This window comes from Nannobrachium achirus (genome assembly GCF_963921795.1).
Source record: "Nannobrachium achirus genome assembly, chromosome: 4".
NCBI lineage: Eukaryota > Metazoa > Chordata > Actinopteri > Myctophiformes > Myctophidae > Nannobrachium > Nannobrachium achirus.
This window is the reverse complement of record NC_137813.1, coordinates 34,478,811-34,501,891: the sequence shown is the minus strand read 5'-3', so window position 1 is coordinate 34,501,891 and position 23,081 is coordinate 34,478,811. Positions and strand designations below refer to the sequence as shown.

The following is a 23,081-nucleotide window of genomic DNA, read 5'->3' as shown; positions in this document are numbered from 1 at the left end:
AAAAAAGCAAGAAGGAAAGGATGCAAGCCTATTGATTGCCAGTGCCAACTAATGCCAGCCAACTTGACGTTTTCTCGGACATATGAAATAGGAAGACATGAGTTCCTACAGTCACACATCCCTGCACCTCATTAGCTATTCAAGTTAACATACATTTTTTATGCAGTGCAACCTGAGCCCTAGGGTCAATTCACGCCAATAAACAAACTAAGTCGTGGAAAATGTCTCCGTCGGCATACCATTGTAAATTGTTTATAGTAGCCTATGATTGATGATGGTAATATGCTGTAAGTGGTTGTCAAGTGGATAAGAGGACAAGAGGTAGGCCTACATTTAAGAGCGAAGGAGGGAGGGAGGGAGGGGGTGGAGCCACCTCTGGTCAAACTGGATGCTGGCTATTACTCCGTTTGACGAAGGAGAGTGAAGTCATTTGTTTAAACGCTTGCGTTTGACACAGTAAATTCATTTGTTTAAACGTAACTTCCTTAGAAACAAAATCGGGCTATATGAAAAAGAGGGGGTTATTTACATAGTTAACTGGAGCAAACTGCGCACAAATCCTTGTAAGATAAATTGGTCTTTGCTAAACATCTGGATAGTCCCATACCAAGGTGTCAACAGAGTAGGAGGACTGTTACTGTGTAGGAACAACTTGTTTTTAGAAGCGCAACAATCAACATAAGAGAACAGGTGTAAACAGGCAGTGCGCGGAGAGGAGAGGAGACCTGTCCAAAGAGATGTTTGGAATGATGAAGAACTCCGTCTTCGGAAACATCGATGAGACGGAATATAAATTGCTCAGCAATGACGCAAAGGTAGGTTATTGTTGTTGTGCTGATACTCATCATAGTCTTCAACTTATAGACTAGGCTACAATATGGTTTTGATAATAAGCTTTGACTTGTAGCCAAGGCTACTTAATGCATCGTTTTCTAATGTCCTTGGAATGGATAGCCTATAGTATTGAATTTGTTTAACCATATATTGTGACTCTTTTGCAAGTGTGTGCTGACAGAAGCATACCGATAACTGTCAATTGATGTTGTCAGAATCACTTTATTTGTCAATTTCAATTCATACATAAAGAATATAAAATAGGCCTACCGTTCCCCCTCAGCCACTTGCAGTGCAACATCAAACCACAAAAAAGCACAATAAAAGACAATCTAAAATCCATAATAACAGACAAACATTTTAAGATGTAGGCCCCTCTTTTATCCTATTACATGTTAGGCTTATATTTATAATGTGTTTAATTCGGTTTTTCAATCGTTTTGGGAGCTTTAACTCTTTAAATGAGCACAACCATATAACCCCTGATTGACTGTTCAGTTCAGTCTGTTCAGTTAATTGCTTGTGACCTATGGGGCTCCTGCTTCGTCACAGTGGGGTGTATCAGGGCCTCTGGCATAGAGTGTATAAACATATGCAAACATTTATCTTGAGACCAAAAAGAAGAAACAATTTAACATGCTAAACATTTATCTTGAGACCAAAAAGAAGAAACAATTTAACATGCTATTAACCTCTTAATATAGTAGGCCAGGGCATATAATTAAATATAAAAAATGTTCACAGAATCAAAGGTTTTATGGTCATGATTCACCAGGATTCCATGGAAGGCTAGATTCTAGGCTTAAAATAGGTTAATTGATATAGCCTAAATATTTTTTGAGCGGTGGTCACAACGCTCCTATACGTGGCCGTGTGTGTGGGTCTCCGTCCGTCCGTCTGTGTCTGTATGTAGCCTAAACTTCGGCGCGTAACTAGTGCCGCACCATTTACGCCACTCGCGCAATATATACATCAAAATGTGCCGCTCGGCCGGGAATGGTGTGCTATTACCTTTCGTTCCGATCCGCCTTACCATGCCGACGTAATCGGCAAAAAACGACGCTTAATTGTCCCCATTGACTTATAATGGGACAATGCAAGAAATCACTTTCAAGTATTTTTCTCTCGTAAACCATAGGAGCTACAGTTTCAAACCTCGGAGAGGAGATTCATAATGATTTTAAGAATGAATCCAAAAATCACTCGGCCTCATGGTGGCGCTATAACGGCCCACTTTGCGTTTTGCCCCGTAACTCTTGAACCGTAGATCGGAAAATTAAAATTCTTTTTTCCCTGGATTCCTTGGGTCAAGACGCATCTCCCCATATAAGCCACGCCCATTTGCGCCAGGATAGATTTTCCGCCATCTTGAATTTTCTCCAAAACACACTTTTTGCTCCTTTTCCTACATATTTTCTTCAAATGTCACAAAAATCGGTACACATGATCTATGAGGTGGGTAAACCACCGCTCAGTTCACACGGGTGTGATTTTTAAATCTCTATGGGAAAAATGAATGGATGATTTTTAGCGGCACAGTTGACCACCCCACTGCCATGCCCTATACAATAATATTCTGACATATCATATCTATTCTGTTTTATTATGAGATGCTGTGCCACATATCTCACTGATAATGCCTTTGTATACATGTACAGTACACAGATGTGTGTGTGTGTGTGTGTGTGTGTGTGTGTGTGTGTGTGTGTGTGTGTGTGTGTGTGTGTGTGTGTGTGTGTGTGTGTGTGTGAGAGAGAGTGCGTGTGCGTCTGGCTGTCTGTTTATTGATAAATCTTGAACTTGAATGTGAAGTCAGTGTGTGTATTCTGATACACTAACCATTTAGGTAATTAGGGGAATGACGTACTGTAGTAAGACACTGAGATCACACAAGAACAAGGTCATGCCCTCTGTGTCTGTCATTCTCTCTCTCTCTCTCTCTCTCTCTCTCTCTCTCTCTCTCTCTCTCCTACCTCTTTGTTACCATTTTGTTTACCCCACTTGTGTTTCTGAGTGTGTGTGTGTGTGTGTGTGTGTGTGTGTGTGTGTGTGTGTGTGTGTGTGTGTGTGTGTGTGTGTGTGTGTTGTGTGTGTGTGTGTGTGTGTGTGTGTGTGTGTGTGTGTGTGTGTGCGTGTGTGTGTGTGTGCGTGTGTGTGTGTGTGCATGCGCGCATGTGTGTGCACATGCGTGTGTGTGTGTGTGTGTGCGTGCGCATGCGTGCGCATGTGCATGAGTGCAACTGTGTTTGTCTGTGCACACTCCAGTGGGCCCAGCCATGTGTACTGTTAACTGAAGCAGTACCTAATTGCCATTTCAAGATTATGCCTATATGCTCCCATAACCTACTGTGCCCGTGTAGCCTATTATATAGTGATATAAAGTCACGGTACATACAAGCTTTGAAATTGGATTTGTTTGACATACTTCTGTATATTGGGTTTCAAGAGCTTGACTAATGTCTACCTTTTGACAGGAGACAAAGCTAGACAGATGGAAACAAAAGAGCTGCCAGCTCAATTGACCACACATTCAGGGTATCAAGTGACCAAATCAGACACTTTTATCCATGCGAGAAAGAGATTCAAGAGAAGATTTGTTACATCAGATATACTGGTAAACAAGAGTACATTTGTTTTGGTTTTGGCTCCTTGACATTCTTGCAACAATAAAAGAATAGAAAAAAAGGAACCTCTTTCTGTCAGTCTGTCTGATCTGCACCTTTCTCCGTCAGGGGGTTGAGCAATTACTCTGACTTTGCACCAGGCCATATTACCATTATCATATTTTGTAGATATGCAGTGACGAACACCATTTGTCTCTTTTCCCAAATTTCAGTTTTTCATTATCGTTTTTGAGTAAACACAAGAGATTTGGAGTCCCTGCGCATGCTTTGCCACAGGCTATGGAATCTGTTATCATGGTTTCGAGTAGCTGCTCAGTGGCCTTAGCTTTGGGGCTGACAGTAGACTTACACACAACGCTATACAGAGAACGGCAGAACAGACTACAAAGTTATAAAGGACTTTGATTTAGCGGCCGTGTCCACAGACATCTTTTTATAGGCTGACGGCCGCTTTGGATATCATGTCTATCCATACTAGCACGTCCATTGACACGCTTCGATGCCGGGTCACAAATGACTGGGTTGTCACACACACACACCACACGCACATAACTCAAAAGCCTGCATTAGCTTCATATAGTTTTGGTGTGCACAATCCCCTATTTAGACCAGTATACAGTATATATATTTATGCAACATGCCTTTAATATATCTTGTTCATAAACCTGGTTGCCTGGTGGAAATAGTTGTCCCAGTGCCTGTTGTTCCGGGCCCTGAGGCTGCGGTACTGCTTACAAGATGGAAATAGCTGAAATCTGTTCTGACACAAAATAAAATAACTAGGTTACTGTTTGAAACAGAAAGGCAAAAAAAGAATGCTGAGACCAGTCAAAACCCCTCCGGAGTAATGTGATCAGGATGTATCAGTCAGATTTGTCATATTCCATTCCAATTTCCTATTTTGACTTCCAACGTTTTCTGGCTCTGGGTAGTGGTAGCCTAGCGGGCCTGGTGGAGAGCTCAGAGGAGCATGTTTTTCTAGTTACAATGTCATATTTATCTCTCTATAGCGATCTGTGACAAGGGAAAAGTGAAACCACAATCACAAGTCATACTTGAAAGACCACGCTTTAAGTATGGTAAAATCTCTGGACTTGATTGGTGTCAGGTATTGAAATCAGAGCATGTCACCTGATCTATGGTGAGCCAGCTTGACTCCAGCACCTTAGGGGCTTAATTAAAAGGGACATAGAATACAGATGAACCACACACACACATACACACACACACACACACACACACACACACACACACACACACACACACACACACACACACACACACACACACACACACACACACACACACACACACACACGTAAATCAGAGGTTTGTGTGATTTAATGTCAGTGATGAATGAAATAATAAAAATAAACGAATAATTAATTACAGAGTTGATTATTTTATCAGGATGTGAAATTACAGGATAATTTAAATATTTCCAGTTTGATTGTGCCTCTTGTCAAACTAAATCGGAGCAGAGTGATCATTATTGCGACGGTAGTTTGAAAACACGCCTCATGTCACGCCTCATGTTACGCTCCATATATGGCCAAGATCCCTGATGTCATCAATATTAAGCCCATATCTGGGAATGCCCATATATGGACAGTCTCATGATAACCAGTGTGGTTATCGGGGACGGCCCCATAGGTCGAACTCCCGTTGGGTCGAACAGCGTTGGCAGGTTAGATAATCATCCGCGAGCGTCTGCAGGTTAGATAATCACCCGCGTCACGGTTACTGAGGTTAGGTCTAGGGTTAGGGTTAGATTAGGCATAGTTTTACTGAGGTTAGGATTGGGGTTTGGGTTAGAGTTTGGTGGTCAATCCAAAGGGTGTTCGACCTAATGACATGTTACCGTGGTTGTCGCGACGCGAGTTAGACTTGCAAACAAATTCCGTCCATGTCCCTTTTAAGCCCATATATGGAGATCAATATTAAGCCCATATCTGGGAATTCCATACAATTTACTGTCTGTATGGACATATTGTGTCAGTCTCTGTTGTATCAGCGCGACCGCGCTTCTTGCCCTTATGTATATATAGCCGCACACACCCATGCACACACACACATTCCCATACGCACCCATGAGCACATGCACACATACACACACACGTGCACGCATGAGTGCACACACACACGCACGCACGCACGCACGCACGCACGCACGCACGCACGCACGCACGCACGCACGCACGCACACACACACAAACAAATAAAAACAAATGTGCACACACAATGACAATACTAATTGCCTTTCTTTACTGAATTTAGACTGGTTGTCTTGTATGTCACCTTTATGCAATGCTAATGGTGGCCCCAGTGACATGCCGTAAAGTGCACAGCTTGATAATTACTATGCAGGAGCTTAGCCACCTGTCACATGTTAAAACTTCTGGATAACATGTAATTACTGTAGCTATACTGTGTTCATGAAGATATGGACCTACTTAACCACTTAAACCCTGTACGTGGTTGACCAGAGTCCCTCAGGGCTCTAGTGTACCGGTATATTACTAGTGATGTTTCTGTTTTTGCTCTACATTAAATATCTTAGCTGAAAACACCCAACTCAGAGCTAGTAGATTTGCTATTTTCTGCTGAGGCTTTCCACAGAATATGGATGCTGAGGTGTTTTAAGAACTTTCTTACATGTTTGTTAGATAGTAATTTGCCACTGAGCTGTAGTAGAGTGAGGTTAGAATTTAACTATGTAGCCTACACACATACACGCACACACATTGTTTTATTAAAGGAGCAGTAAGCAATATTTCTTTTTCAAACAAAAAGTTGCTTGTTTTTGTTCTGTAACAGTCATCTCCCCATCTCTCCAACACTTTAATAAACAGAAAGTATTTTTTTCAGGTTGGTCACCAATTTCATCCAAATATTTATCACCTTCAATTTGATCATTTCACTTGATTATCCTGTATCCTGTATGAGTTCTCTCTCCTGACTGGATGAAATTGGGATCACGACCTGAACGTTTATTCTCTTTAGTAAAGAGCTGGAGAGACCGGAAGGCTCCTGAATAGATAGATAGATAGATAGATAGATAGATACCTTTATTATCCCAAGGGGGAAATTCAGTTGTCCAGTTGTAGCACAGCAGTATACAGTTATTTACAAAGTTACAGAGAAGTAAGAAAAAAAGATAGATAGGAGGAAATAAACAAGAGCAGTACAGTACCAATAAAGAGGAGGTGCATCAAGAGAGGGGGGGGGGAATAATATATAAATATATATACATAAAGTGTCTTACAAAAAGAGACCATAGCAGTCAATGCTAGTTAGTGCAACAAGTATCTCACTGTCATTGTAAATAATGAATGTCTTTATGAATGTTCTTCATAATTCTCTGTATCAAATATTATTTTATTCCAAGGCAACATGCTCTTCCATGAGCAGAGAGGGAGAGGGCTCAAGATTGCACTGGGGATAACGGGTTGCGCAATCTTCTCTTAAAGGCAATGGCATCTGGCACGGTGATTGGTTTTGTTATTGTAACGCCCAAACCACACCTATGCATAATGTAACGGGTAGTGCAGGTGTTTCTAGGGATAAAGTGTCCAAAATAGCAACCTTTGCTCGGGAACGCCCCTTCCTAAATGCTAAACCCCCAAATTGCAGATTTAGATGACTTGTGCGAAAATATGGCCCTGTGTGCCCTTGTAGTGCCTGTGGTAAAGATATATACTGTAGGTGCATGGGCATAACAGCAGATGTATACTGTACGTGATATAGACGGGTTTCTTGTTTACAAACATTGAGACTAAATGCACAGGTGACTGTATCATGTAATCAGTCCGTCCAATCCCCAAACCTGTTGTTTTGGGGAGCGCTGGTTAAGCCTGGTTTCATTGGCTAATTTTGGTACCGAATCAAACGTGACGTGGACCAGACACCCATCTATACTATGGACGTTAGTTAAGGTGTGAAAAAAAAAGAAAAGAAAAGGTCAGCGTGTTATACATGGGATTAATAATGAATTGCATTTTTATAGCGCTTTTCCAAGTGCTCAAAGCGCTTTACAATGGTTCATTCATTCATACATTGGGAGGATTAAGGTGCGAAATGTCAGCGAGTGTCGACCACATAATCCATACAAGGTAAACTGACAGTGGTCTCATCTTGTAAACCTACACTGTTGCTGAACAAATACTCTAGCAATGATTACAATTAGAATATAGAGCTAATAACACTTATTTTAACAAATAATATCACTCTACCTTTAAAGGAGCTATAGTCAACTTTTTCATTGTAGGGCTGACACTTTGTTTACATCCTAGTCTATAGACTAGAATGTAAACAAAGTGTCGATCTGACAATGGCCAAAATGATTATTTTATCATTATTTTACGCTTTTTGTGGTCATTTTTGAATAGAAACACATATATGAAGCTTATTGTTTTATAAAATATTTTCGAAACATTATTTTTATTTTAGCATCCGTTTTTCAAGAAAAAGTTGACTATAGCTCCTTTAACTCTATTGATAATTTCATCCTAGTAACTAAATTATTTGCACTGTATTGATCTGGGTTGTTTTAGTTGGTTTTATGAATGAAAGTGCACAGGCAATCTGACATCTAAATCTGAAACAGATTTACATGCAAAGCATCCATATGCCAAGGACGAGTTCATTGCAAACCTGCAGTGTCCATTTATCTCTGAGAATGTGGGACCAATTTGGTCAATCTTTACACTCTCAGAGGCAAATGTGTACTCAGTAGACTGGATTCAAACTAAGCATATTGTAGCCGTTGTGTAGGGGAGATACTCTGCTCCACATTAACCTCACTAGATAACGCAATGCGACTCTTGTCCATCACATTAACCCCATTGTGTGTGTGTGTGTGTGTGTGTGTGTGTGTGTGTGTGTGTGTGTGTGTGTGTGTGTGTTGTATGTCCTGACTCTACTCCACATTAACCCTACGTGATGCAAATCAGGTCCATCACATTAACCCTGTGTGTGTGTGTGTGTGTGTGTGTGTGTGTGTGTGTGTGTGTGTGTGTGTGTGTGTGTGTGTGTGTGTGTACGTGTGTGTCTGTGTTAATGTTACGTAAGATGCATCCCAGGCCCATTATTCTCTTTAGGTTGATTGAACCCTACAGGGCTGTGTGAGCAGAGGACTCAAATCAACATAAATGTTTGATCTGCAATTCCATCCAGTGCATAGACATTTGGCTGTACCCTGTGTTCTTCTCAAGCACACAGCTGCGCGCACGCACGCACACACACACAAACACACAGAAACGCATGCACGCACGCACGCACGCACGCACGCACGCACGCACGCACACACACACACACACACACACACACACACACAAATATCTAACACACAATGGAAACTGACACAATTAAGCCTCAAACACAAACCCGGCGAGTGCCAAGCATGTGTCCCTCTGAGCAGTCTGTCAGCTCAACATGAATGTATCAGAGATGAATCGCATTTCAGCTTCACCTCCCTCCCACGCTTATCCTCAGGAACAGAACAGCTAAATTAAGTTAAGCTAATTCAACAGGGATGGACCCATAGGGTCCATTTGGTTACATTCTGTACACTCTCAGAGTTACAAGTAACACAGAGGATTGTTCTGTATGTGGACAGTGGTCCATGGACCCGACCACAGGGTCTATTTGGTTACATTTGTACACTCAATAAATCAACAGGATTGAGGATTTGACTGTATGTTTGCACATCTGTGCATACAGTAGGCGTGTGTGTGTGTGTGTGTGTGTGTGTGTGTGTGTGTGTGTGTGTGTGTGTGTGTGTGTGTGTGTACATGCTCATGCAACCTCTCAGCTGAACATGCAGGCGTACCAGCCTGCCTGCTTGCTTGCTTCCATGTGTGTGTGTAATGGGCATGTATGTGTGTTGTAGCTGTGGTTTGCCTTCTGAACGTCCTCGTCCACTCACTGTGATTGCTCCACAGGACGGTGTTAGCTACGAGGTGCGGCGGTATGATGCTGCGAAATACGCCACGATATACTCCGAGGGGAGGAACTTCGACCAAGTGACGGGGGAGTTGATCCGGAGGCTGCTGATGTATGTTGGCGGGAGCAACACCACCAAGGAGGATGGTGTGGACTGTGGTAAGAGAGAGCACCAGCAAGCAAGGGTGTCGCAAGGGGGGGGGGGAAAGTGGGACTGAGTTACTAGGGCCCAAGGTTGAGGGGCTTAATCATTTTATACTTTAGCTATTGAAAAAAGGATTTGAAATATTCAAAGACTTATTATTTTCAAGATATTTCAAAAATAGCAGATCTACAAGCTCCCAGTGAGCTTGTATATCTGCTGTTTTTTTCAATAGTTATAGCACAAAATAATGCATAATAATGCGTTCCCAGTCTAAATGGGTTAAACCCCCTCCCCCTATGAAGAACATTCATGGGGGCCCTGCAGTGAATCCTTGTACCCAGGGCCCAGAATTTGTGTGCGACACCCCTGGGTAAGAAAGAGCACGAGCAAGGTCATGCAGCCGCAGGCATGGATTGTATCTCTAGTGTAGGACAGCACAATATTTTTATTTCAGCATTGATATCGCAATGTACACATACTGCAATCAAGACGTTGATATCTGTCGTATTGTATTACTAAAACATAGAAAATGAAAACTAGCAGGGCTTGCATTTGTGTCACTAATCAGTAAAACAGTTTAGTCAGCTGTTAAATAACACAACTATTTAATGACTTATTGGTAACTGGTCTTGCACGCACATTCTGTGTTCACAGAGGTGTCAAGTTGAAACGACCAGAGTATTGAACTACTAGTTGCCTTAGTTGACCCTCTAAAATATCCCTAATCATTGGTAGAATGATTGTGAGAGTCAGTAGCTCCGACTGGAGCTACAGTAATGAGGTTTAGAGATATATGCAGATCGGCATCTCTGGTGAAATTATTACAATATATTCCATAAAACCGACAATATTGCAAAGTTAGTTTCTCACAATATTGTATACCCCCACTCCAGTGACCTCTTGCCATAGTGTCCTTGATTAAGACACTGAAGGGCTATATGGAGCCTCATGACATCATTTCACAGTGGACAAATAATGAGGATGGAAAATGAAAGATCTGACAGATCCATCTTGACTATAGAGATAATGCGTTCTGATTTGCGTGATGTTTGCACAAAATCTGTAGGAGTAGTATAAATATAGCTCCAAGGAGCGAAAAAAAAAAAGAAAGGGAAGTAGAAGGAGGGCAAGTGGGAAAGGAGATTAAACCAAAGCCAAAATAAATTGGCACGGATTTCCATGTATGGAGATCCACACACTACAACACACAACACACAAAGTTTTCAAGTTTGAAGAAGAAAACGCACCTATGCAAAGTGATCGGTGCAAATACGACACATGTGCATATCTTCGGCATAGATATGCATAGATATGCATAGATATGCATTCGGCGGCATAGCTCAGGGGTAGAGAAACCGTTATTAGAACACGAAGGGTTCCCGAAGGGTTCCCAGTTCGAATCCGGGCTCCCCCTGAGTTAATGTCGAAGAGTCCTTGGGCAAGACTCTGAACCCCTAGTTGCTCCCGGTGAGTAGGATGGTGCCTTGCATGGTTTCCTCTGCCACCGGTGTATGAATGTGTGCGTGAATGGGTGAATGTAATGCACAATCTATGTAAAAGCGATTTGGATAAAAGCGCTATATAAAAAATGCACCATTTACCATCTTCTTGTATGGGACGTTCTGTCCGTGGCGTCAGTCACTTTATGTGTAAGGCAACAGATCTCCATGTATATTATATGTCATAAATATGGACTGTCACATTAAAGGCTCAGTAGCGACTGTACTGGCTCACCGCCTGAAGAGATTCGGAGTAGGAGACATACCGCATCCTCAGGCTGTACTACAACAGCTCTGTTGAAGGCGTTCTATTGGGCTGTATTACGGTCTGGTATGGAAACTGTACTGCCTGAGAAAAGATAAGCCTACAGCGAGTAGTGTGATCGGCAGAGCGCATAATGGGGAGGCGAGCTCTCAGCGCTCCAGGAACTCAAAGCCCAGTGCATCATCAAGGACAAGCACCATCCAAGACACAAACTGTTCAACCCTCTACAACGACTGCAGCCAGTCAAGGGGGCCTAATGCAATATCAAGAGCAGCACCACCAGGTTCATGAACAGCTTTCACCCACCAGACTGCTGAACAAGGCATGGGCCTGATGACAGGCAGTGTTGTCAGGCTGGTCTCAGACCATTGCTCTTCCTTGGACCTACCTGTGGAATATACCAGGGACAAGTGATTTGCCTTTTTTTCTTTGCTCTTCCTCAAGGACCTACTTGCGGATTGCGGAGTCTACTTTACTTTACTTTGTGGATTATTCGGTTGACACGCATTGACATTTTGCACCTTAATCCCATGTACAATGCACTGACTTTTGTCCTTTTTTTAGCACCTTAACTAACGTCCATAATTATATCAATCATGCACAGTATACAGTACATCTGCTGCTATGCTCACGCACCTTTATATCTTAGCTCAGGTACTGTGTAAATATGTAGATAATTAGTTTTTAGTTTTCTTATTTCAATCTTTAATTTACGATCAGAATAGTAGCTTCTTGTTCTAAAATGAGAGTGGCCAGTGTAAGGGTTAGCCGATATCCAAGAACACTGTTTCTGTTATTCACCTCCAAAACCCCATAATCATAATCCTTGCAAATATAAGCTTTATTTAAGATATAAATAAATAAATACTTAACAGCAAACATGAAACAGGCTATGCTCTTTCTGTCAAAAGGCCCTGGAGGCTCTCCCCTGGATGTAGTCAATAGCTCACCCTAAGCCAAATAGACACAACACTCTCCAGCCTCCAGAGAAATACCAAGAGAACATTTGTAATTGGCATCAATTTAACTAAACCCAGGCTAACCATGAGTTACAACCACAACTAGAAGCAGTGCTCTTCCGAGCACAGGTCTCCGCCAGGTCTGGTAGGTTACTGCAGTGGTTCCCAAACCTTTTAGGTCGAGACCCAAAAGAGAGATTCTACCACTTTTTCGAGTCACGTGTTCAAATACTGGATTCTGATTGGCTAAATTCCGGAGGTTATCAGAGGACAACTGCCGCAAAGTTGTGTGTCCGAGATCAATGCGCCTCAGTGTACATCCGGGGACTTCAGGAGGTCCTTTCCCCCAACCAACAAATGACGGTGGCAACGGTCCTATGTTTACTAACGTGCATGCTATAGTCGCCGATTTATTTGGATCCAATGCAATCCGCCAACTTTAAAGCCCCTTTTCTCTGAACCTATGCCTTTCTGGAAGCGAACAGCCTCTATTTACGGCCGGAACGGTACTTCTAACTGACGTTAGCTTAGCTGTAAGCTACACGCATGGATTAGTATGGAGTTGGCGCCATCTGTTGGTGAGTAGAAGATGTTGTTTGTGGAACTATCTGCTGTCTCGCGGAAGTTTTATAGGCAATAATGATTGTAACTTAAGATCCTTGCAAGTTACAACTATGTGTTTTCTTTCATGTATACGGGAAAAAGTGGTAGAAAAGCTATTTACCACTCGGGGTCGGACATTATGCTCTCATAATGTCCTGAGTGATGGTGTTATCGGACTCGGCTGCGCCTCGTCCGATAACACCATCACTGCGGACATTATGAGAGCATAATGTCCTCTCACTCGGGGTAAATTGCTTACTTAGACGCTTGGTTTAGTGATGAGTCATCACTTTTCACAAGGTGTATGGGGTAAATTTTTGGCCCAAGGAATGTTTTTCGTGCAAAAAAAAAGCTTGCAATGGATTCAGAATAATTAGAAACACCTAGTGTTTCTCCCTTATAGTACAGTGTATACTCCCTTATAGTACAGTGTATAGTAAGTGAATGAGACCCAGAATTACCCTAGCTGTCAAACATTTTGCTAGGGATGTTGAATTTCAATCTTTGTTAGATATGTTACTAGACACCTTTACGAACACATTGGTGAAGAAATTGTTTGGTAAGGAATTTATTCCCAGATTTGACAGGTATTCTGCTAATTTTCCCTGACTACGTGTCTTCTTCGGCCTTTCACGGCAATCGGACACTGCATTCATGATTTGAGGCATTTCATGATTTGAGTCAAGCTGCTGGTAGCTCTATAAAAAGGCAAAGTGAAAAGCATGGCATTTGTTCCATGTGGGAATGTGCGTGCAACATTTAACAGAAAGCACATGCTGCGTTCATGATTTGAGGCATTTTATTCAAAACGGACCAATCCTGCAAACTTTGGAAGCCAATGTTAGCCAATTAGGATGGAATATGAAATATGAGAGATAACTGTCTTGATCACATGACTATAGAGATATTGATTTGCATACATTTTGGATAAATCCAAAACATAAGTTTTAACATACATTTTGTTTCTATATTAGCAAATGTGAAAGTCTGACAGTGAAGTCACAAGAGAGGGATTGTTTCCTTTGAGACCGACCAGGGTGAAGTGGGTCGGGAGACAGCACCACTTAAGTCCTATATACGCTGTCATGTGACAAAAAACAAAAATAGACAGTCTACAAGCTCACAATTCATCGTGATGCGTATTTCTCCTGCTTTTAACAATTGAAAATAAAATGTTTAACATTTTGAAAACTTTTGCCCATTTAGAACGAGCGACCGGCCCTTCCTCCTCCATTGAGTTCAATGGTCAGGTGGTGCCATCCTGGGAGGTTTTCAGATATTACTTTCTATTAGGTACACCAGGGATAATGTGGCTAATATGATTAGATACAAGAGATGGAGTACATTGGCACCATTTTGTTTTTCATGATTTTTAGAGACCATTTTTATGGCTTGGTTGAAGGCCAACAGGGTTTTCATATCTGTCTGTATCTATGTCTGTTTCCTCAAAATAGACCAATCACAGCACATGCTGCTACGTGCCTGACATCACAAAACAGAACCAGCCTTTGGCCATAAAAAAAACAAGAATTGACACAGTCAATATATAAGCTGGGCAGATGTCACAGTCAATTTATGAGCTGGTCTCAAAAGTTTGGAAAAAAAAATCTTTTTGAAAAAAAAAAAAAAGTTTGAAAAAAAAATTAGAAAAAAAAAAAGTTTAGGTCCAAAAATGTGTTAAAAAAATCGACCTGATGGTGGCGCTATATGGGACAGATCCATGTCGATGAGATAAGTGTAGACATACTGTGTAGCGATTTGTGTGATTTTAGGGCAAAAACTGTAGGAGCAGTATTCAAAAATGTGTTTTAAAAAATTTGGCGGGGGTCCCTGGAGCTGCGGGGGTCCCTGGAAGGGTGGAGGTTGTGGATTGGCAGACAAGGATTGTGTGTGGAAAATTTCACATGGATAGGGGCAAAAAAGTGTGATGTGACGTGACAGACAGACTGACGGACAGACAGGCGGTGGAGGTTTTCATAGTAACTGCGACCTGACGGTCGCAATTATAATCATTAGTATTGTTTATTTTAATTATTATTATTAAGGAACTCTAGAAATCTCAGTTGGAACTGTTACCCCAGTGACCCGATGCTGGATAAGCGGTTGAAGATGGATGGATGGATGGATGGATGGATTATTTTAGAGTAAGCTACTTTATTTACCATTATTGTGTACTCCGCCACATGGGGAGCAATCTTCAATTCAATCTTCAATTCAAAGAAGCTTTATTGGCATGAGAACACAAACGTTTACACAGTGTTGGAAAAGTACATACATTCTAACTTGGAGAACTTGGCTATTTGTACTTTATTTTAGTAAATCCAATTTCCAATATTTTAACTTCTACTCCACTAGGCCACATTTATTTCAAAACTTATTTACAAATTATAATATAAAATAGGCCTATACATAAACCACTTTAACTCACACAGTAACTGTGTGAATTGTTTCGAAACTAACATTGGCCTATTTCAAAACAATACTTGAGTTCTATTGTTTTATCACCGTCACAATAACTGTGAATTGCCTCGAAACTAACACATTGGCTATTCAAATTACACAGCTATGCTTTAATTAATAATTATGTGCAACTGTGGTGTGGATGCTTATAGACATACAGCTATGATACCGAGTTAGCATGTATTTTGTTGTGAATGTATTTATTTATTTATTGGGGAAAAGCTTCCGTTACATGTACTGTACTGTACCTGTTTCCTATTTCCAATACTTTTACTTCTACTCCACAATACATCTCGGATCCAAATATCATACTTTTACTCCACTACATTTACTTGAAAACTTTAGTTAGTGCTGATACTTTTACTTGAGTATAGTATGTGAGTACTTTTTCCACCACTGGTATCAATAAACGAGAACTACTATTCTATCTCTTTCTCATAATGCCCAAATGTAATCCTTTGTTCTGCTGTCATAAGCCCACGTTTGCCAATAGTCTTCAGGTGTTAATGGTCAGTTTCTAAATAATTCACACACAGTAACTGTGTGAATTACTGCTCGAAACTGGACATTAACACCTAAGATAGCTAACTGTAGCTATGCTAAGTGCTTTGTGTAACTTGGGTCTCAGTGTTTGTGTAACTACGTGAAGGATCATCTGACTCTGATAATAAACCACAATCTACAGGCTCAACCACCTCGCATTGTGAGCTTGTAGATTTTCATAGATTGGCAAAAATAAAGTTGGATCACGTTTTATTCCAGTAACCCAGTTGTTTATACGATAGCTACATTAGCCTGCAGCTAGCGCTAGCTAGCGTTAGCCGTTAGCCACTAATAAACAGTCATCCAGAATAGTCTAATAAGTCAACTTTCCGACGGCAAAGGAACGATTACATTCCATGTGTCCTTCTGATAGATTTTTCCCCCTGGCTGTCATTCCTGTCAATGTTTTATTGTCCAAAAAAACGCTCTGGACGTGGATACTGTTCTATTCAATGCTAAGCTAACTCAACAACAAAGGAAAGGACCGCAGCATTTGCGGAAGTCACAGACGCCTCCAGGCAGGAAGCAAGCGGATCATTTTTTCCTCCAAAGCCCGAGAAGAAGAAAACGGGATAATAAATAAATAATAGATTAAATCATTATAACAACATTACGTGGTTAATAATTGTTCATTTGGAACATACGTGGCATTAAATTAACTGAATAAATACCGGAATAAATATCGCTAAGTAATGGAGTCTCGATATTACCGCATTTGGCTACAAAGGGCTAATACAGGCTGGCTAGGACTAGCATGTTAGCCATATTCTGGGAGGACCAACAAAAATATGTCACGATCTCTCACATTAATTAAAAAAAGTCCTATTTACATGCAGAGTTAAGCTCTGGCGTTTATGTGAAATGTAGCCTAGATATTTTGAGATGCTTTTGTGGCTTTATCACATTTTAGTGAATTGGGTCGCCGTTTTATTCCATGAGTAATTGTGTATAACATGCCTGCGTTAGCCTGCAGCTAGCGCTAGCTAACGTTAGCGTTAGCCGTTAGCCACACATCCAGAATAGTCTAATAAGTCAATTTTCCAACGGCGAGTGAACGATTGCATTCCGTGTCCTTCATGGATTTTTTTCCCCCCTGGCTGTCAATGTTTTATTGTCCAAAAAGAAAACGTTCTGAACGTTAAAACTAGATAGTTTTACGATCATGACAATGTTGTCAATGCTAAGTCAATGCTAAGCAGGGACAACAAACATTTGAGTACTTTTGCCAACACTGCTAATTTCCCCCATAGCCTGGACTCTCGCCCCATTGTCTGGAAGGGCACTCCTGGGGTACTGTCCTGCGATTGGCCCTTAGCTCAGTACCATGTACATGGATAGCCTATCCAGAAGAGGTAATCAATGGTCGTCTAAGAAAATGACCTGATTACCGAAGCTGGTTGCCCAGCTTAAAAACACAGCATTAAGAGTCAGCACGAGGAAATGTCTTGTAAATTGAAAGAGAAACGTGTGCATCCATGCATAACTTATTCAAATGTTTTAATTGCACCAACATTCTTGTGAAGCATAATCTTATCTGTGAAGTATTTATAAAGTGTTTAACTTCGTTTAACTTCCAATTGTGGAAGTAAATGGCAAGATACCTGAGCACAAAGTGAGGCGCACGGTGTAAAGGGGTTGTATTTAAACTTTGAATTAGTCATGGGTGTTGCATTAGTTAAACCTCCATGCACTTAAACCACTTTGCTATTTAACGGGATATTTCACTTTCAAACATGTTTGGGGTCATTTTATCATCTACTCAGGCTTTTGTGAGCACCCAAAGAATTTTTAAGAACGCTTGATTCAGTATTTAGATATTTGATATTAATTTCTTTTTTTTTCCTTCTTTTTTTAAGATTTGTTTTCAGGCTTTTATGCCTTTATTGATAGGAAATGGGGGGTGAGATGCGGAGTGACACACGGGAAAGGTCGTCCGGATTGGGAAACGAACCAGTGACGCCGCCAGGCATCCATGCCTATGTGGCAATGCCTAAGTGGTATGTGCCTGGACCAGTAGGCCAGCAGGCGCCCTTGGTATTCATTTTATTGCGTGCCCTTCCTATACAAACCCATTGCAACTTCGAACCCCATTTTAACCATGATAGATTCATCGAAAACATCCCTACCTCCTTGGTTCTGGTGACTCCTACTGCCCACCTGATACGTGAGGAGGCCATGTTTTTCGATTACTTTTACATAGAAAAAGGCAATTTCCCCTCCAAAATGTAAAAAAAGATTATGAAAAAAGTAAAAATTAAAAAACAGCCCCCTCACGCAACTAGAAGGACAATATCAGTTGAAGTTACAATGGGTTTGTATAGGAAGGGGGCATGTCTGGTAAAATGAATATCAAATATCTAAATGCGCTACCCTCCCATGTTAATCTGGTTGCCACCATAGTCTTTTTAAGTCCCATCTTTATACCTTGGCTTTTAATCCCACTTGAGAGTTTCTGTGGTCTATGTTTTGTTACTTACACGGTTTCATTGTTTTATTTTTGTGTGATTTTGCTGTTCTTTTTCTGTGTTTATTAGCATGTTTCTATACAGTGTATTTAGCTTATGATTTTCTGTGCAGCACTGTAAACCTCAGTTGTAAAATGTGCTACTGTATATAGTGGTGGACTGGATTGGATTGATTAAATACTGAGTCAAGCAACTTGGGGTGCACACTAAAGCCTGAGTAGACGTTAAAATGCCCCCAAAAATGTTTGAAAGTGAAATATCCTTTAAATGACAGATTCTGCGATTGGAGGAGACGGGAGCAGAAGTAATAATGTAATAAAATGATGTCGGGGGACGCAGGGGAAACAAAGTAGGATTCAGGTTAGAAATCAGAGAAGTTGTCCTTTAATATCTTGATTTTTATTGTAATATTATGTAGGATTGAATTATTCGTTTTAGGTAGTTGTACTTCATCTTTTTTTGTACTCTGTCTGCTACTGTTTTTCTTTCAACACCTCCATGTCAGGAAGTGAACCAATGGGTGTAGCGCCTCCCATCATCATCACAGTGTACCCACGTGATGACGGGGTATTGACTCGCCGTCTGGCTGTTGGCATGAAGATCCCGGCCCCCTACCAGAAATGCCCTCCTACTCCTACTGACAGTGCCATCAAGGTTGAAGAGCGGCCTGGCATGACCGTCTATGTGCTGTGAGTGTGCTTTTATGTTTTCAATTTCATTTACGTCTTTCATTTGATTTCATTAAGTGATATATTAGCATTTAAGTATACATATTTAATTGAGTAAAGCAAATGTTGAATGTCCCAAAGGGGAATTTTGCTTTACAGACACATTGCAGTCACAGCAACAATGTAATACATACACATAACAATACATATGTAAATATTACATATGCAATTCATAATACAAATACAAACCATGGTCACCATGGCATGACCAAGAGACAGACAAGTTCAACTTGTCATCCAGTATAGTCCCAAAGCTTGCACCGATCTGCCTCCATTACCTTACCATGTACACCCTATATATAGATAATCAGTAATCAATTAGAAAATCAATGTACTGGAGAGTGCAGTTGTCCACTTTCCCAATGGTGGGCTTGTTAATTATATGTGACACTTATTATTATACACAAATGGACACCTCATAGAGATAGGGCACTCACATCGATGTGGCCCAGGTGCAGGACAACAGGAGGGAATAAAGTCTGCACACCGCATTACTGCAAAAGCTGCATCACCTCGTAATGTATACCTTGAGAGTACACCTTGTCTACCTTTTGAGTATAGGAATCCTTTTGTTATAAATTATGGATGGATTCTAGTCTGGAGTGCAGTGAATATAAAGTAACATTCATGAGATGGTAAAAATGTCAAGTAAAACAGAGGTTGGGAAGCCACTTGCAGCGCAAATGACTGAAAGTTATCCAAAACTGTGCACACCTGTCCAGGCCCTTCTTGGTCCTAATACCCATCTTCTCATCAAGGTTATAATAGTTTTGGATTTTCTTGATAGTTTTACTTCGTTTTTTATTTTATTCTTAAATTCAGTTTTTATTCGTTTTTATTTTTATGACAATGCTTACTTAGTTTTAGTTTATTAGTTATTTTTAGTTTTGTTCATACTTTGGGTTATTTGTCAGGTGCAAGATTCCAAAAGGTCATAGTAAGTAGCCCTATTGTGTAATAAAAAAATTATAAAAAGATAAAAACTCATATTTAAAATAATATTATATTTAGTTAGTTAACGAGAAAAACTAAAACATTTTGTCTATAATTATGTTAGTTTTAGTTAGTTTATAGTTTTTAATTAGTTCAGTTAACTAAAATGTTTTTTTTAATTGTTTGTTTTCGTTATTTAGTTTTAGTTAACTATAATAACCTTGCTCCTCATGGAATAGACTCAAGGCCTTCAAAACTCTATAAGCAGAACCTACCCTATTAAATGCCTCCCCAATCAAACATAAAATATGTACATATGATAGGTAATTTTAATCTCAAATTGACACATTTTAAACATTTTCACAGGTTTATACTGTGGAATAAATAAATAAAACACAATGTGAGATGTCACTTCTACTCCGCCTCTGATTGGCTTACCCACAACCACAAATTAGAGGTAGACAAATGCTGTTTCTTCTGTTTTCTTTAGTGGATACATGGGGATAGGATAGCTGCCCCCATGATTGCTGCTATAGAATACTAACCTCAAGACACCACTTGCACGACTGCCCTAAACATGTAGTGTTGTTGTTAGTAGGAATAAACACAGAAGCATCCGGGAGGAAGTGGACTAAGAAAGGGGAGGAGCCAAACCGAGTTCCTGTTTCCGCACAAAAAAGGAGGTGGTGCCCTCAGCGGCAAAAACAAAGGGGGAAACATTTGTTTCCTTTTTCTTTACCGAATCGGTTCCCAAATTGATAAAATACTAACCTGGTACCTCTTTTACTCCCTGTTCACAGGCAGTTTTCTGGCTTTGCAGCCGAGGCCGACTATAGAGCGGAGGCCTTGCGTCTGACACGCACCCTGGGGGAGACTGCACCCTTTCAGCGCAAGCAGTACTTCTGCTGCCCCTATGACCCACCATTCAAACCATACGGTCGCCGCAATGAGGTGTGGTTTCTACAAGAAGAGCCATAGACATCAATTACAGTATTCAGATCCAGTTGTCATGCTGAGTTCCTCACTGAAACTCATTTACCCCTACTCACCTGGTCTTGTACATCTAACTGAACTGGACTGGCTTAAGCAACATGACACCATGAAAGAGTTTTAAGCATAAATGGTCTGCATTTTGAACATTTTGAATTTCCCACTTCAAAAAACGACACCACAAGGGCTGACTCAGCAAAGCTTTCAGATGCAAGGTAAACAATAATGGAAAAGAAATGTCGAAGAAACTACTATTGAGATTATAAGTTATACTGTTCAGTCTAAAATGGAACGCCAGGCAGGCATTGTATTGAACCTGATGGAAAGCGGATGTGTGATAACTTGATATTTCATGTACAGAATTTGCCCGCGACTAATGGTTTTGAGTCGTTAGCTCAAGGTATAGCCTAGCCCTAGCCCAACAACCTTGTCCTTGGATGCCTTTGTTGATCCTAGTGATAACAGTGGGTAATGCAAGGTAAGGAACCTGACATCCATCTCTGTAAATAGTGCATTATTCATTCTACTTCAAATTACGTAATGCTTATCCTCATGACTTGATAGACTCCTTGTAGAGCTCTTATTAGACTTATAAGGTTGGTGTGACAGGCATATTTCCTCCTAGATAAATGGGTATCTACATTTCAGTGTTAAAAAGCTGTTCCGTGTGTGTGTGTGTATATACATATATATAGCGCCTATAAATAAACAAACATACACACATATACGTATACACGCACGCGCACACACACACACACACACACACACACACACACACACACACACACACTCTATATATGGGACATAGGTGACAAAAAGCACAACTTACTTTCCTCAAAGAGTACTGGAAAAGAAAATAGGACTTAAGCCATAGTCAGGGAAAATTAGCAGAATACCTGTCAAATCTGGGAATAAATTCCTTACCAAACAATTTCTTCACCAATGTGTTTGTAAAGGTGTCTAGTTACATATCTAACAAAGATTGAAATTCAATATCCCTAGCAAAATGTTTGACAGCTAGGGTAATTCTGGGTCTCATTCACTTTACACTGTACTATAAGGGAAAAAATCACTCCCAAAAATATGCTTTAAGTGGGATGTGAGGGGTCTAACTAGGTGTTTTTAATTATTCTGAATCCATTGCAAGCATTTGTTTTGCACGAAAAACATTCCTTGGGCCAAAAATGGACCCCATACACCTTGTGAAAAGTGATGACTCGTCACTAAACCATTGTTTTTTTTGCGTCTGATTTTGGCCCAATGAATGTTTTTCGTGCAAAACAAATGCTTGCAATAGATTCAGAATAATTAAAAACACCTAGTTAGACCCCTAACATGCTACTTAAAGCATATTTTTGGGAGTGATTTTCTCCCTTATAGTACAGTGTGTAGTAAGTGAATGAGACCCATAATTACCCTAGCTGTCAAATATTTTGCTAGGGATGTTGAATTTCAATCTTTGTTAGATATATTACTTGACACCTTTACGAACACATTGGTGAAGACATTGTTTGGTAAGGAATTTATTCCCAGGGTTTTATTAAAATTCCCTGACTAATAGAATTAGAATTAGTTCATGTTTTCTCTTGATTATGAGCAGGGATAGGCGGACATTTATAACTTGGAAATTACTTTGCTATCTCTCGGTTTTCTTTTCCAATCTACATGGTAGGTGTTCCAGAAATCACTCAATACCAGTGGTCAATACCAGTGGTGTTCTGAGGCTTAAGATTTCATTGGTGTTTATTGATTCTTGAGACTGTGGTAATATGGTATGTGATTTTCTGTGAGAATAGAGGGGACATAATGGTTCAGATTCAACAGTGTTTCATTATTATAATAAATGTTGTCTGTCTCAAGTACTTCTTTGGTTATGGAATTTCATTTTAAATATTTAACTATATTTACTGACCGGGCTCCCCCATGATTTAAAAGCTCGCAACTGCAACGTATTGCAAGCTTGTATATCTAGTTGCGAGCTTGTAGATCTACTATTTGACACGCCCAGAATAGGGATATTATTGGTTCATGTGGTTAATATGGTAACATCAACAATGTTACAAACAATAAAAAAGCAGCTGGGATGCATT

General features: G+C 40.4%; 1 protein-coding gene across 1 annotated transcript; it reads left to right on the top strand.

Annotated features, from left to right (window-relative positions):
* The first annotated feature begins 478 nt into the window (after positions 1-478).
* Positions 479-22,963, top strand: LOC308283840 (heme-binding protein 1-like). The gene is made up of 4 exons (XM_080724342.1): positions 479-815; positions 9,401-9,560; positions 18,846-19,029; positions 20,802-22,963. Exons 1-4 carry the CDS (start codon positions 738-740, stop codon positions 20,977-20,979), a joined length of 600 nt encoding a protein of 199 aa, XP_080580468.1. The 5' UTR covers positions 479-737; the 3' UTR covers positions 20,980-22,963.
* The last annotated feature ends 118 nt before the right edge of the window (positions 22,964-23,081 follow it).

Excerpts from the sequence above, each read along its gene's own strand:
- LOC308283840 (XM_080724342.1), top strand. The coding sequence starts at position 738 with ATGTTTGGAATGATGAAGAACTCCGTCTTCGGAAACATCGATGAGACG. Across the intron at positions 9,561-18,845 it reads GGAGGATGGTGTGGACTGTG|GAAGTGAACCAATGGGTGTA; the intron begins GTAAGAGAGAGC and ends CCTCCATGTCAG. Across the intron at positions 19,030-20,801 it reads GGCATGACCGTCTATGTGCT|GCAGTTTTCTGGCTTTGCAG; the intron begins GTGAGTGTGCTT and ends CCCTGTTCACAG.